Source organism: Papilio machaon, chromosome Z, assembly GCF_912999745.1.
Source record: "Papilio machaon chromosome Z, ilPapMach1.1, whole genome shotgun sequence".
Classification (NCBI taxonomy): domain Eukaryota; kingdom Metazoa; phylum Arthropoda; class Insecta; order Lepidoptera; family Papilionidae; genus Papilio; species Papilio machaon.
This window is the reverse complement of record NC_060016.1, coordinates 3,757,675-3,771,728: the sequence shown is the minus strand read 5'-3', so window position 1 is coordinate 3,771,728 and position 14,054 is coordinate 3,757,675. Positions and strand designations below refer to the sequence as shown.

At 32.1% G+C, this 14,054-nt stretch overlaps 1 protein-coding gene across 1 annotated transcript in view; it reads right to left on the bottom strand.

Annotated features, from left to right (window-relative positions):
- Window positions 1-14,054, bottom strand: part of LOC106719764 (epithelial discoidin domain-containing receptor 1) — a 61,053-nt gene that overhangs the window by 25,349 nt on the left and 21,650 nt on the right. Inside the window, exons 8-10 of the mRNA XM_014514205.2 lie at window positions 9,041-9,356; window positions 7,841-7,944; window positions 4,431-4,525 (exon numbers count right to left, since the gene is read on the bottom strand). Coding sequence (XP_014369691.2) covers window positions 4,431-4,525; window positions 7,841-7,944; window positions 9,041-9,356 — 515 coding nt within the window. The remainder of the gene's footprint in view (window positions 1-4,430; window positions 4,526-7,840; window positions 7,945-9,040; window positions 9,357-14,054) is intronic.

Here is a 14,054-nt window from a genome sequence, read left to right as displayed (position 1 = left end):
GTTAGTTTTTAATTACGTTGTAATGGTGCAAAGGATTAAATGTCATTTTATTTTTTATTTTATTTATCTATATTTAGTAATAAAAATACAAGATAAATAGTTAAACAAAAGTAGCAAAACATTCTTTTACAATGTTTAAGAAGAATAAAGACTGACAACATCGTAATTGTGGTACTAATAAAGCCGTCGCTCTTAAACGCTTTAAGAGTTTAAAAGGATCTTAATGAGCGGATAAAATAATTGTGGCCGTGAGAAACTTGGCCATCTGTTAATAATAAGAAGCGTGGTTTATTTGCGCTATTTTTGAAGCTTTAATAATTTAACCTTTAATTTGTTGATCGTTCAATCTTACTTTTATTTTAAACTAGCTTTTACCCGCGACTCCGTCCGCGCGGAATAAAAAATAGAAAACGGGGTAAAAATTATCCTATGTCCGTTTCCTGGTTCTAAGCTACCTGCCCACCAATTTTCAGTCAAATCGATTCAGCCGTTCTTGAGTTATAAAAAGTGTAACTAACACGACTATCTTTTATATATATAGATAGATAGATGAGAAAGTTTAGATGGATGGATGGATGTTAGAAAGTATTGTTATTTAAGAAGAATAAGTTTTTTAAGAATTATTTGCTTTATTAATTAACTCATTAATTATTATTATTCAATTTATAATTATTCAAATAAAATAGAGAATAAATTACACGTTCAGATACCTTTACAATTATTTTCTTGAAAGTGTTTTAACTTAAATGTACTTAAAAATATATTTTTTGAATTATAAGTAGAGTAATGGTATATATGAAAACAACATCAATGGTACTTTATTTGAGTGCTATGTTACTACATTTAATTCCAATCTGGGGCAATTGGGTATTTGAATTGAAATATTTCTTTTACTTAGATGATATATTAGATCGCTGTATCAAGAAAGCTTCATAACTATTTATTAATTCGTAGTGTAACGTACACAGTTGTATAGACAAACGATGAAATTCGAAGAGCTTTAAATGAACATATCAATAGAACCGCAAACAGAGACCTAAAACCGTTTAACTGAAGTGTAGGTAAATTTAACCTCGAACACGCGTTGAATCATGAAACATCTATCCATTGAATTGCTTGTTTGAGTGTTGGACTTGTTACGAGCCGTGATCGTGGCCCGGCTGTCATTCTATCGATATTACACGTCACTCGGAACGTCCGTCGCAATTTTGATCACTAATGCGGTCGGTGGACCTGTATAGTGGCGCGTTTGAACGTAATCATTACTGCGATGTCTGCGGTCGGGGCACTGTCGAAATCTGTTAACAATTCCACCCGCGTAGTAATTGTCGTGAAAATCATCCATACAGGCATAGCGTTGTATGGCGATAATGGAAAGCAATTTGCCTTTCACGGCGCTTACTGGACGTAATTTTAACTAAAACATCAATTTAATTTTAATGGTAATAGTAAGTCATTACAGATTAATGTTGTATTAGAGTTTATAAATTTTAAAACTGTAGTATAGAAAGTAGTATAGTATTCGAATGAGCGACGAGAAAATTAATGATCTCGTCGAATTGTTTGAATGAACTTTACTAAGTAACTAAGAGAAAAAATTTAAAAACAGGTTATATATGTTTTTTAAATATCTATATTCAAATATGTGAAAAGAACTGCATGCTTGTATACTCGTACATACTACTTGTATACTACACTTTGTCGGTAACAATAAGAATGTTTACGTCAACTATGCCGTATGTAATGTTTTGTTGAGAAAGTCACGAAACCAGCTTCGTTAGTTTAAGGCGGCGAACGCGGGCATATTTAAACTTGATATGTAAAGTTTCCAGGACGTAATGAGAAACTTCCAGCCGCCACGGGAAGTAATGTCTGATAAAATATTTCTTTCCGCCAAGTTATGCATAAGTATTAACTCATTAGTTAACACTACTTTACTTAAGTTGTAAAGTAGTTCCTATTAATTTCTTTAGTTGTCGGCTTCTTACGTTAAGAGCATATTATTAAAATAGAGTACCCAATTTATAATTAAGCTAGTCTTAAATTCGGAATAAATTACAATGAATTAAAAATAAGGTAAAGGTTTAGTACCAGTTTGTAGATCCTAATATTAGTAGAAGTTGGCTACTAGGATTTTGGTTCTGGAAATGAATAAGAAATTTGAAAATTAATTCTTAGAGAAAAATGATTATTCATTTATTCAGAAAATGTTTTATATAAAGCAACAACAATACAACTCACGCCCTAACCCAGAGGGTTAAGCAGAGACCACGGGCTTCCTTTAATAGTTGTTAATTAATATAGTTCTCTGACATACTCGTACAAAGAACATATAAATTATTTAATTCGAGAAGTTTCTTGGACTTTAGGGTTTAGAAAAGGGTTGTCCATTGCCGTAGGGCACGTAGTAAATTTGAACTTTACAAGTTAGTGGTTCATAGTAGGAATGAATTTGGTTATATGGTTCAGAGTGGAAACTAAATTAGTATTCTTATCTGAAGAAATATGTATTTGGTAGGTATGGTAATTAAAATTCTTTCTCTAATATATATTATCGATGTCAACACAATTTATGAATCATATTAAGAAAACTCGTAACTGAATAGGGTAAAGTATCTCGGTTCGCGTACGTGCCCGGAGATTACCATCAACATCAAAGGGTTGCTCCGCTCTTCAGAGCTTGACTAGCTATAGTGAATCTATATCTTGCCTACGCGCAATATACTAGCGGTAGTCGGGTTGCGGGGAAACTAAGCCTGGGTGATGTGTAAAAGGATAAGTTAAGGGCATGTCAAATAGATGCAAAATTTAGATATCCTTACAACGACCGGTGTGTTTGTTTATTTGTTTTGTTATAATACTTCTAACAAACTTATTTAATCAAACAAGAGAATATGAGATGTTACGCGTCTCATTAAGTATTAACGATCAATTGGCATGTTTTGAAGAGGAGGGGCGTTTGGCTCGGCGGTCCCTCGCGGGAAATCATCCTGCGACGTCGGCGCCTCTAGAGTGCATTAGTACAATACTTTACGAGCCAATGCCACTTTTACTGTCTATACATCGACGCTTCGTATTTCAACTGTATCCATCCGTGTTGATAAAAATATTGCGTTGAAAGAAAATCGCAAAAACATTAAAGGTAAAGAATTAAATTGTATTTTATTCTATCTATAAAAGAAAGTCGTGTTAGTTACACTATTTATAACTCAAGAACGGCTGAATCGATTTGACTGAAAATTGGTGGGCAGGTAGCTTAGAACCAGGAAACGGACATAGGATCATTTTTATCCCGTTTTCTATTTTTTATTCCGCGCGGACGGAGTGGCGGGTAAAAGCTAGTTTTAAATAAAGAAAACTGACGTAGTAACAACCAACATAAAATAGTGGAAATGAATAAAAAATGTACCGGCAAGTAAAAAAATTATACGACTTTTATTAGAATTAATAGTTAATAATTCACAAGACACTCCATTAAGTTCAAAGTCGACAGAAAATGGACGTCTGTGATCTTAAAGAGTAAAAGCCCTTTGTACACCGCGAAAGATCATTATGATAAGAGTTAATTGAGTGCTGAATCTGTCCGGGAAAAGAAAATGACAACGTAGACAAAGGAAGCTCCTACAACTAAGTAAATAAATGACAAAAAGTCAAAGCATCTGTCTAGATTTCCTTCGTCAGTTCGTCTTTTTAAAAATAATATAAGACTTAAGTTTCATTTAACTTGGTACTTAGCAAAATTAAAAAAAAATATTAAGACGATTAAATTGCAAAAAATCTATATGCCTGTTTTTAAGTCAAACTGTCCCATTAAGATTCGTTGTGAAAAAAAAAGATAGAAATGACGTCATATAATAGCTATTATCAACGACTAGTATATTGCTATGGCGTGTACATTTATAAACAATGTACTCAATAAATGCATCTATCATGAGGCCAGTGCGTTGCGCTCAGATTAGATTCGGAATTGGAAATTTGATTAGGTGACCGGTTAATTAATTTTAGTTGCCTAATAGCAATCATCGACCGTAAACCGAGTTTGCTTTGTATCTACACTTGTCTGATGTAATTATGTTTCATGTTATAAAGTTAGCCAATAATTACGTTCAAAATACAAACAGTTGAAATCGTTTAAAAATATATATGATTTTTAGCTCTGGCATATTAAAAGTATGTATAGTGAACATTTTGCAATAATAACAATTGGATGTAACTATGTAGTTACTAAACATAAAGAACAATTCATAAAACTCTCAGCGTTTTTTTGCAAACTAATCGAAATGTAAATGGGTTTTAAGAAAGTTTGCCCACAATTAGAAGTCTCATTGAAAGTAAGTTTTTTTGGATGTATTTCAGACATGAGTTTTAACAAGTAGCCAATTAGGCGAAGGCGTATAGACTAATACGATAAACTTTTTAAATGTACTTACGTGGTGTATAATATCCGTAGCGGCATAGAAACTTTCGTGGGGGTCCGGTCGTCGCATCATGTAGGGCCGTGGAAACTCGTTCTCCTCGTAGATTTCTGATGGACAAATATATATACATATTATTATCTGTAGACTTACGTAATAATTCTAAAATTAAATTCTTATCGTCGCAGTTTTTGACCACTTTGTTCTAAATTAATGCTGTATTCAAATAATTTTCAATCCAATCCAAATAAATAGAGCAAGTCAAATAAAACTGTTTAAATATCCAAAGTGGTTTGTAAAATAAATTATGTACTAAATATTTTAAACAAGACAATTTAAAAAAGTTTTGAAACAACTATTTTCTAAAATAGTATTAGAGGGGCCATTATCCTGCGCCGAGGGCGCATCATCTTTTCAATATGGCGCCTGAACAATGGCCGCCTTCCCCGCCGGACTTCCGGCCGCCGTAACGAGCACACCCTATCTTACAGTTTTCTTTACAATGTTATCTAATGTCCGCATTCAATAATTTAAGGTACATTTGTTAATTTAGCGATAATTTTTTCTTAAACACAGTTCCCTTTGAAGTGACTTTCTTATCAAATTGTTGAAGGATGTTGCTTAACGGCTATTTATGTTGTACTAAGTGGCGTTTAACAAATAAGATTTCTTTCGACTTTAAGTATTTTACAATCCTTTCTTAAACTAAGCAACAACTATACCATTAAAGGTAATATATATTTATACACACACATACGTTTATGAAAAAAAAAATTCTTCGACCGTTTAATACTGAAACCGCATTGCAGGTATTGGAGTTATTTCGCTTAATTAAAGCTAAACATTTTAACCCACATTCTGAGTATCGTCAAATTTACTGTTAAAAACCTTTGCCGCTTGGCTCTATAAAATTAATAAAAGAATTGAAATAAGGAATCTTAAAACATTTCTTGATTCATCTTTGTTTTTTAGTAACTTTAATTTACTGCATTCTTTTCAAAATTCTGAGCATTGATTTTTTTTCATCAGAAGACAGCAATAGTGTGGCAGATACAGTAAGTAATGGAATATGAATATCATCAAAATATTATTGTGGAAAATCAATGTGTAGGTTAGCCCATACAACTGTAAGGATAAATTCTAGATTATTCAATTTACATTAAAAAATAAACATTGCATACTAAGGGACAAATATGTTCTTGTGACGCTCTTCTGTTAACGCTTTAATAATTTGTCATAAAATAATACATTAAGAAGACAATGTACTGGGTAATTTCTCTTCGGTAGCAGCTGCATACCCTACAGAAAATATACAGAGTACGTCATAAAATAAGTTCGTTGCCTACAAAATAGCACGATTAGCGCACTCACATCATTAATTAAGTTGACTAAGCCTCGGTACAGCCACTCCTACCCCACCTGCGATATTAATAAAATAAAATGTACCCGCCCGTTCTGTTTACGAAGGTAATGCTCCAAGTATTAAAAGATGAAACGCGCGGAACAATTAGGCTGTTCAAAATTAAAATTCATCATCGTAAATTAATCACGCGCCTATGTGCTTTGTTTTATTATAATTATTTTTTTTAATTAATGTGAAGATGGAGAGTGCTCGTTGAAAATTGTTCAAAGGTTTTTTGACAGCAATATTTTACCAGGTTGAGTTGGTCTTGTTGTTTTTTTTTGCACTTTATTTGATCTATCTATCATTAACGTGCAGTCCGAAATAAGGCAGGCATCGCTAAAATAATGTTACTCAGGGAAATATTTATGTAAATATACAAGTCTGTAATTATGTTAGTTAGAAACTTGTTCCAGAGTAGTAGGTTACGGAACACTTCAAAATATTTTCAATGTTTCGATTTAGTTTGGCGACCTTAGTAAGTGCTTACGCGGCAACGAATTCCTAGTGTAAAGTAACAAACTGGGGCCAAGTGCGGGGCACTAGAAAACCTAACGAGTGCAGTCGAGGGGCGGGTGAAGTGTTTAGCGGGCTAAGTAGCGTCGCTTCTAACCGCTCGAAACGTTCGCAAAGACGCCTCGGCCCGGGATTAAAGTGGGATTTTCAATTTGTAAATAACCTAACATTGATTAGTTCAGGAAATTGCTTAAACATCTCTTGCTTTTTAGTGTCTATTTTTAAAGTTTCATCGCGTCCAAATTAATTCCATTTACAGATAGTAAAAATATTTTATCGTGACATTAATCAACTACTAAAACGATTTTTGATTTAATAATCCATCAACAATTAAAACGGACTGCTCTATGTGAAATGTGTGCAAGATATATCGAGTAAGGCACTAATCAAAAGCTACAGCATACTAGATTACAATGAAAACAACTGCGGGCAAATTGTGCACTCTCTGATCTGAACGAACACAAAACCGGGTACTTCCTGGGGCTTTTCCAAACAAAAAGTAGCCCCCAGTAGTATGTTCATTTGTAAAAACATTGTTTACAATCCGAGGGGAGGTCATTTAATCACACCCGTAGGCTATTTGAGGATTCTTAAAATTGAAATTTCGATGTTATTTCACCGTACAAAGATTTTACCTTAATTAATCATCAAACGAAAAAAGACAAAGGACTGTTACAATAGAGGTCTTCCTTGTAGTAGATAATTAATATTATATTCCAAAAGGATCTGAGAAAACTTTTAGGGAATTAATACTTTTGCAAGATAATATTCTTACGTTGCCTAAATGCCTACATCTTTATAAGTTAAAAGTATTAGAACTATAATAAAACAGCAGTAGCATGGGGTAAAATATTAGAAACAAGTATCGTGAAATTCAAAGACTATGAATATCGATGGATAGTACTAAAGAACAAAGAAAAAATATTTATTATGCAATCTTACGAAGGAAGAATTGAACGTCTTTGCTGAATAAAATAAATTGTAACAATTGAGACTAATTGGGATTTAAAATGTAATATAATGCAAAAATAATGGAAATCTGTTGTAACATTAAAAGCTGCTTTTATTTAGTTGACCAGTAATACTAGTTTAAAGTTTTCCGTTTCATCGATTGTACCATAAATGCGAATGCGGGTAGCGTATGGCTCTATTGATACAACCTTTGTGTGCTTTCCTGCCCATTGTGCGTGGGTATGGTCGGAGGAAATTTTTTATTTCATTCTTGATTGCCCAGATTAATTGCGGTTGTTTGCGATATAATGCTTTATTGTATGGATTTAAGTATACTTTAATGTTTTCTACGATTTTATTGTGCTCATTGATTAAATCTTAAAAGTGTATGGATATAGATTGTTGTTTTTTTGCGGTTCAGCTTAGATGAACTATTAGTTCTATTTTTTATGCTGAACCAAATTATACAGGGTAACGTGATTTTATCAAGTTTACTCAAATAGTTGCGCTGATATTCATTGTGATACTAAATTTATATATAAAAATATAAACTTACCGTTGTACTCGTTCTGATCGGGAACATAGCGTTTGTCACGGCGTCCTAGCGTTTCTTTCCATATGTTGTAGGGCTCGCGATAATCCTCGTCAACTATAGCTGGTCTGTGAACAAATATTTAAGCATTAGAATACGTAAATTAGTAGTTACTATTTTTCGCCAGCGATTATGATCATTGAACGAATACAGTCTACAAATCACATTGTAATTAGATTTTTTAAGGTTCTCTGTGTATTTCATTTACTAGTTTATATCATTTTAAAGAACTGGACATTTAAAAATTAACTAGTCTTAAGACTTCCAATGAAAAGTAAACATGTTTAGATGTAGATGTTGTCTATCTTTGTTTAAGTTAAGTTTAAGATTAGTAAGAACTTAAAATTTACTCATGCATATGATTTAGCATTCTTGTACACACTTAATTAAATGTAATATATAATGTATATACTTTACAATAAATGGTGCGCGACATATTGTGTACACACACAGTTTATTTTTATAAATGCCAAGGAACACACAAAAATTACTCTCAATTTATTCCTTACCTAAAATTAAAAAAATCAAGAAGTACTTTTAAAATTTTTATATAAAATTATTCAATGTGTGTACTTAGGGATTTGTTTTTTGTTTCATCACAAAAAGACACAAAGTAAAAGACATGTATAAATAATTAAATAAGTAAAACATAATATTAAAATCGAATTTCTTGTTATATATAAAGTAGGTATTATATCTGAATGTTCTTATTTATTTAAAAAAAATGCATCTGAAATAAAATAACAAATTGTAATCAAAATCTCAATTGTCAATAATACTATACAATGTAACGCAACTTTTTAGTACATAAGGAAGAAGGCTAAGAATAACATTTAAACATTAGTTACGTTAAGATAGGTTATCGATGAGATACTGTTGGTAGCTATCCAAAGCATTCACGGCGCGTAGCGTGTTATTACGGAACTTTATAGAGCTGTTTATAAATTGCTCTCATTTAGATGTCTAAAGAGCTGTTGTATGCCAAAACTGCGTAACGTAAATATGTTATTCATAAAATAGTAAGCATATTTTAATCCCCTCTTTTGTATTAATAATGTAAAGTTACAGCGCCAATAGTATAATTGTTAAGAGTACGGATAAATTAACAAAAATCTCCTTATATTTGGAATAAAAAATTGAAAGCGTAAATGGATCATTATTTACCGTAACATGTGTATCGGTGGACAGTTAGCTAGCCCGAGTGCAAGACGCGGTGCTCGTCTATTGTTTCTTGCGGAATTCCCACTTCTTAACGATGGACAGAATGGTTTTTTCAGCATGTTCGGAATCCTTCTTCTAATACGTTTCGTTAGTAACACCGTAGTACCAGCTATAAATATACCGCCACCGATAAGAGCACCGCAAGCAAGGCCCACAGAAGTTCGTGAAGTGGAGTTTCTTTTCTTCCTCGAAGTTGGTGGTACATCCGTCCGATAGTATTCATCCAAGAACTCAATTGATGAGTTGACGACCGTTGGAGCTGTGGACAAAAGTATTTGTTAAAATTTCGTAACAGTCAAAAATTATTAAATCAAGTTTATACTTGATTTAATAATTTTGTCTAAACGATTGATCTTTAACTCTGTCTATACTAATATACTGATTTTGTAGCAATGCGTTTATACCTACACAACAATGCCTTCGTTGACTACGACTTAATTCGTTTATGTTTAAGTATGTATGTAAAAGAGATATCTGAATTAATAGTATAAACGTGTTAAAGACAAGTTTATATTTCCGACTGCGTATCTAAGCAGCGAGCGTTTGTGCGCGGAAAAGGAGTCCAAACCTTACATAAGAGTAATACAATGAACAAGAAATGAATAGGTGTCGAGCGCAATGCTAATTGTCCCTAAAACAATGCGACACGAGACCCGTTTAGTCAGATGGTTTTGTGTCTCCATCACTCAGTATAAACCGTAAGCAATTTGATTTGTACCCGTCTACTAACTTCCCTTGTTCGCCTAAACCAATTGTTTTCCTTAATATGACTTTAATGTCTTTGACTTAAAATTAGTAATTCGCGTAATTATTGTCCGCTCTATGTTTTATTCACTTATTTATAATGTCAATTAATGTTAAGTAGAGAAATCACCGAAGGATTTTCGAAGTAATATTATCTAAAGTAATTAAGAAAATTTTAAAATACGTTAATGAGTAGACTTAGGCTATAGTGAAAAAAATAATAATCCTCAAACCAGTATAATTTTATCTCTACAATCTATAACTTTTTTTTAATTATTTATAATGGGATCCAAAAAAAAGTATTAGTAAATTCGAAAAGTATTTTTTTATTATAAATCTCAGTTATTATAATACGATAATGAACAAAACAATTTTAAAAATGTAGAGTACAAAAACTAAACCGCTAAAACCTCCGACTAAAGAATGCCTGTCGAGCTTAAAGTAGTAGTTATATTTTAAGCCGTGCATAAACTAAAGCTGGCGAAAGTCATATGTTAGTGTGTCAAACTGTTTAAACTAGGTCTAAAACTAAACCGAGGTGTGAGAGTATGGCGGAGTGCCAGTGTAATACCGAGTGGGTGCCAAGAGTCAGTTAATTCCGTGCTAATTTCTAATTGCGTTTAGGCACACTCTTAGGTCAACAAAGAGATATGTCGATAGAATAAACATTTTGTTAGGTTTTAACAGGTAAAATAGTTGACTAACAACGTCAAATAAAGCCAATTTCCTGCTGAACCATGTATTTCTGTTCTTTTAAGAATATAAGAAACTACTAGAATATTTCCTCATAATTTTAAAGTTCATTACCCTTTCTATAACAGAGCACAGATTATTTAACATGATACATTTTGTTACTTAAGAAATAAGGACTAATAACATTTATAATTCCTTTGATAAACAAATTAACAGGCAAAGAACATTGAGTTATAGATGAGCGGCTAAGCCTTGAGGATTGGTGGGTCGACGCTTAGACAAGTTATGTATAGCTAGCTTAAGCTAGCTAAACTTTTAATTAAAGACCTATATCATTGTTGCTTGTAATAAGTGACTAATTAATATGATAAGTTAATGAATATTTGCAGTTTCAAATTCAATAATATTGATACATCTAGTATTACAGTTTTTGATCTAAGTATGAATATAGAACTACTATTTTATTTTAAAGTCACAAACAAAGAACAGAGAAAAACAATATTGTAAGTTTCTCGCATTTCCTTTCCGGACACATTCGAATACATTTTATGTCATTGAATTTAGATTTCTTTGTAGTCACCTGATAACAAAAGGTGTTTTAAACTTTATATAAGTTTTTGAAGCCGATTGTATAACAAAAAAACAATAGTTACATTACTTTAAGACGTAGAAATATTTTTTCTCATACTTCAGTATATTAATTATTTCCTTATTTTTGAATATAAATTATAGGTTTTATTCTATTTAATACATAATGTTATAATTATTTTCGAGCAACCACAATCTTTATGTAACAAATAAACGTAATTCAGGTGTTTATTTAAAGAATAACACAATGCTCGCAGTGAACAAGGATTGCGGTTACCACGGCTGCGGCACAGCTTATGAGAGTTAATGAAGTAAATTCTATATCCAAGCGCACGGTCTCCTATGCGATTTGATATGTTTAGTAGAAATAACATTCAGTGTTTGTTTAGAAAGTAAACGTATCGTTTCTTTACGTATTATATTTTTTTATTCATTAATTCTAATAAAAGTAAGGGTTGTTTTTTATATATTACTAATATTTTTACATTTGTTTGTTTGTGGTTTAACCCTTATCATTATTAAAAGTTATCCTGTAAACAGTCATTTTGAATAATTTTACTTTGTCGTCAAATTATTATTAGTTTCAGCGAATTCGTTTGACGCTTTTTTTGTTTGCATTTAAAAATTATCGCTTACCAGGTGGTTAAAACACGAATTTTGTCCAATTATTCCCCACTGTTTCGAGAAACGCGATAAAAATGTCGATTTATTAAGTTTCGAAAACCTTTGAAAGTTAAAATGATTATAAAATACTTGTGAAACGACTACGCCGATAAGGCTAACGAAGTGCCAGCCAACCGGGATGTTCAGAATTTGATTTCGGGCCAAGTGAACCCAACTTCCTCCACGTGTTTAACAAGATTTGAGTTCCGTGGCTTATGTTTTTAGCTTAAGTTTGTTTCATAATTGTTAATAAAGTAAGGGAACGTTCTAAATTGATAATAACGATGGTAACTTTTCCCTTTTCATACAAGGGGAACAAAAAGCGATTTTTCTATAAGCGCGTAATTTCTCGAACAATAGCGCTGTTGAACTAAACATTACTGATGTGTGTCACTTTGTGGGGAACAATAATAGCGAAAACAAAAAAAAAAAACATCAATCTCCCGACGTTGAAAAAAGGAGACTTTGGCGATTTTTAGTAAGTCTGGCTGAATACATTGACTGACTATTGAAAGAAAAGAAAATATTTTGTAACAGTAATCTATCTATATATATAAAAGAAAGTCGTGTTAGTTACACTATTTATAACTCAAGAACGGCTGAATCGATTTGACTGAAAATTGGTAGGCAGGTAGCTTAGAACCAGGAAAAGGACATAGGATAATTTTACCCCATTTTCTCTTTTTTATTCCGCGCGGACGGAGTCGCGGGTAAAAGCTAGTCTTATATATAAATTTCTCGTGTCACAATGTTCGTTCCCGTACTCCTCCGAAACGGCTTTACCAATTTATACCAAATTTTATATGCGTATTCATTGCGTGTAGGTCTGAGAATAGGCTACTATCTATTTTTCATACCCCTATTAAGTTTTTTTAACTGCGCGCGGACGGAGTCGCGGGCGGCAGCTAGTAATATGTAAATATGATGTACAGGACAAAGTAGTAACTTAAACATGTTCCATAGTTTAACATTTAAAGCGTCAATATCAAAATCACATGTTGTAGTAATAAATTTTATAAAATAATATTATCGGTTTATACTTCACATTAAACTAACGTTAGAGCTTATTGGAATATTTCAAAAATACACTTATTCCATAATTTCAATAATTAATTTCTATAATTTTTAATCTTAATGTATTGACATATTAATTATTATTAACTTATAGGAATACTTTCATTAAAAAAGGGAATGGAAAAATTTTTATACCAAAAAAAAACGTACAACATACAACGTAGCGAACATGGAACTAATCTTCCAGCGCCATGGAAGCACTAATTAATACCACAACTATAGAGCGACTGCTATAACAGCGTGTAACAAAAAAAAACGGAATAGTTAAAACTTTCATGTCCTTTTGAAACTATTAAAATATTTTTAAGCGAAAAAAGATAGAAGAAAAATAAAAGGGGCTAAATTTGAACAGATTAAAAATCAGACACAAATTGTACAATATTTACAGCATAAATCTTAACTAAACCGTACCAAAGTTCCATCAAAATCTGCTCAGTGGTTTAAGAATTCTTAGGGGACAGTCCAACTTTTATTTACTTAGTTACTTGGTAATATAAGGCAAATAAATAAATACGAAACAATAGACTCTGTTATTCGTTTGAAGTATATAAACGATAGCTATTAAAAGTTTACAGGCAATTTTAGGATGGGACATTTTTTTGCACAGAGTGCACCATAAATGTGTCCAGGTATGTAGATCACTTGTATCATTAATTTTGCTGGGACCGAGGCTCGCGCAATTGGATAAATTACAAAAACACATCGCACAATAATTCACGTTCCAATGCTCGCGTAACTTACAAAACGATAGATTTTATTTGCTTTTATTCAACGTTCGATATTTTTTCTGTAACGCTATCAACGCTTTTGATATTCGGGTTTACTAACAAAATAACATTCAACTGTTTGTTAAAAGTACTTGCAAAACAAAGCGCTACTAGTTGGTTACTATAATTATAGGTAAAAACGTTTAAAAATTAAAAGATTGCAAATGAGAAATGAGTATTTATATGATTCTATTCTTTGTCAAAGCAATCTTAGTTTTATATTAAAGTTATGTTCCACATTGTGGACTAAATATCGTAGTATTTGGGATTAGTTTTATTGTGGTGTAGCGTGGCAGGTCAGTTGGTTCAACCTAAGCTGTATAATATTAGTCAGTGCCAGATGTTCCATGTAAGAGCCACACATATTGGAGTGTTTCGTTGTAACGTTTTAATTTATAGCATTGTAAACGTTTTTGTATTTATAGTAC